Here is a 2899-nt window from a genome sequence, read left to right as displayed (position 1 = left end):
CACAAGTTTAAATGAGTAAATTAATGATGGTTGAATCCTGTTGGACTGTGTCTTCTGCAGGGTTGTGCTGCCTCACTGTCACATAAAACAGAACGGCTGTAACAGTTTATCATTAATAGTGTTCTCTATGTCTCAATGTTTAGTTAATCCTCAGTAATTATACAACCAACTTCAATTATTCATCTAAACTTTCTTTACACTTACAGCACCCGACTCGTAGAAGAGATTTTTTTTTAAAAAAAAGCTTAAAATCACACAAAACATAGTTATAACACACACATTTTATTAATACAGTAGCATAACGTCTGTAAATATCATCTAACTGTAATTTATAAGTCAGTTGTTCAGTGTTTGTCCAAAGGATTAAATGAAAATATAATGGAATGTCTAAGGAAGCACTTCCATCATTAAATTATATTATTGTTAATGTTATTGTTTATTAGCATAACGTCTGTAAATATCATCTAACTGTAATTCAGACAGGACACTTTGTCAGGTTATAACCATTTATTTGAGATCACATACATTTAGTTTGGCGGTGACTCTGCTCGTGATACTCTGGAACGATCTGCGCAAGCATGACACAGATAATCCCTGAGATCACAAACCCCCCGCAACTTTGAAGCATAAGTTAAAATAAGAAAGTAAACGACTGTAATCCGTCAAAGAATGATGATCAAACCCACAGACATCACTACTTTCAGACCAGTGTGCAAATGTAAGAAGTGTGACTGTAAATGGATTATTCTTACACTGTATTATTTCTTTTTAACTTAAGTAAGACATCTCAACATTTCTTCTAACTGTAGAAAATCAGTTGCCTTCCCTGTAGAACCATTAGGAACCCAAGATAACAAATTATCTTCTTTAAGCCAATATGTATAAAATGATGAACTCAAAACATTCATTTGGATTAGTGCTGCAGCAATAAAAACATGAGCTTTGAATACGTCGCTCAGAGCGGAGCAGCATTAAGTAGCTACAAGGAAGTGTTGGAACAATGCTATATATGGTGTCATATCTGACTCTGTGATTCTGTTCATCCATTTTACACATTTCATACAACAGGAAATAGAGACTGAAGGCCAACATTAGTCTCTAAAATTAAAACAACTGCAGAGTTACAGCATGGCTCATGTAGATAATGTTTCCCACTGACATTTACAGCAATGCTAGCGACTAGAAATACAGCAACAACAGATCCTCTTTTATGATTGTAACATTTTGCTTTACGCTCAGTTTGCTTCAGACTGTACTTAAATATAGAGTCAAAAAATTAAGAATATTGTCAGAGATTGCACACACAACAATGAAAACATGACTCCAGTAAAGAGCATTAGACTGTCTTATACTTCAGATATCTTTTAGAGAGGCTTCATATGCCAACAAATAAGCAAAACTTGTGACGTCATTTTTTAAAAAAATGAAGCAGATAAACAAAAACAAAGTGAATATATAACATCATCAGTTCAGAAAACTGAAAAAAATGAACAAACATCGTGTTATATGTGTACTGTAACTGTATGTAGACTTGATGCTTGCCTCTATTATTATAAAATATTTAATTTTAAAACTTTTGCAGAAACTGAAAACCTCTCCATGACTGACTCCAGTGTCAGAAACTACAATATTTCCTGTTGATCAAACAGAGAATTGTGGTGATTATAAATAATCCTGTGGCTGCATCAGTTTATCAGTAAGTTTTCATGCAAAACCAAATCCAACAGTCAAATCTCGGACAGTCAAATAACTCATCTGCCATAATTATTATATTCACTTGAAATGCACATTAATGTGGAATTGAGCTCAGAATTTTATCATAAAAAGAAGAAAAAGAAAACTGAACCACAGCTGGTCTCTTGTACTTTGGCTGCTTCACACATCACTGAGGATAATATCAGGCTTCATTTACTGACTACAGTTGACCCCACTGCTGCTAAACATCTTGTTGAAACAATAAATCCGACATTAATAATGTGAAAATCGTTGAACATCTCACCATGAGAGACTCCAAGTAGCATCACCAGCAGTCCCACCACAGCTTCCATGTCTCTTTACTGTTCAGTGGTTGTTGAATCAATTCATTTATCAGCGTGCACATTTATCGTACACACAAGTATCAGAAATGCCAACTATAACTGATCAGCCTGAGAAGAGAAGCTGTTAACACCCTGGTTGTGTTGAGTTGAAAAAGGAAGTGACAACAGCATGATTATTGCTTTGACCAAGAAGGACACAAACATCCTTTTTTTCTGAGATGTTATCATTACTTAGAAGTCGTCTCATTTATCGAACATCATCAGTTACTAGAATAATATTACATCCATCACAAACATACAGTAATTAATACTTTACAAACTGCAATTCACAGTTCAGTGAACACTTTGTTTGGCACATGTATATAGTATAATGACATCAACAACAGATCTGATGTAACATCTGGATTAAAAAAAAAAAAAAAAAACTCAGGATGTTCACATTCTGGTGTTATGATATATTTTTTTATTCAACTACATTATACTGAGAGCAGTTACTGTTTATTTCTGTTCTTCACACTTACATGTGTGAATGGGGGCAGCCCAGTACAACCCACCACTAACTGTGACCTCAGTGATAAAACACACAGTTGATATAACAGCTCAGTGACAGAGTCACAAACATGAACGCTACATGAAGTGTCATTTGTTTCATAATGACACACATTTGGATTTAGGTTGTTTCACTGGTATGTGAGTGTCGGTTTGTGTAATGGTGGTTGTTGTATCTTTCTTTCATTGGTTAATATCCCAAAACACTCATGCTAGGTGCTGAAAAGTGAGTCACGATGCATAGTGTTGGTCCAATTATAAAAGTTAGCGATTTGTCACTGAACTATGTATTCAAAAAGCAATGTAAATGT

The 2899-nt window shown here is 34.6% G+C and overlaps 1 protein-coding gene across 3 annotated transcripts in view; it reads right to left on the bottom strand.

The window, feature by feature from the left end:
- The window catches only part of LOC103365664 (cell adhesion molecule 3-like), an 8477-nt gene extending 6318 nt beyond the window's left edge, over positions 1 to 2159 (bottom strand). For all 3 annotated transcript variants that reach the window (XM_008293153.1, XM_008293154.1, XM_008293155.1), the window contains exon 1: positions 2000 to 2159. In XM_008293153.1, the coding sequence (XP_008291375.1) occupies positions 2000 to 2048 (49 nt within the window). In that variant the 5' untranslated portion in view covers positions 2049 to 2159. The remainder of the gene's footprint in view (positions 1 to 1999) is intronic.
- Between the last annotated feature and the right edge of the window lie 740 nt (positions 2160 to 2899).

This window comes from Stegastes partitus, unplaced genomic scaffold, assembly GCF_000690725.1.
Source record: "Stegastes partitus isolate 25-593 unplaced genomic scaffold, Stegastes_partitus-1.0.2 Scaffold860, whole genome shotgun sequence".
NCBI classification, from domain to species: Eukaryota; Metazoa; Chordata; class Actinopteri; family Pomacentridae; genus Stegastes; species Stegastes partitus.
The sequence above is the reverse complement of the archived record's forward strand: the minus strand, read 5'-3'. Positions and strand labels throughout refer to the sequence as shown.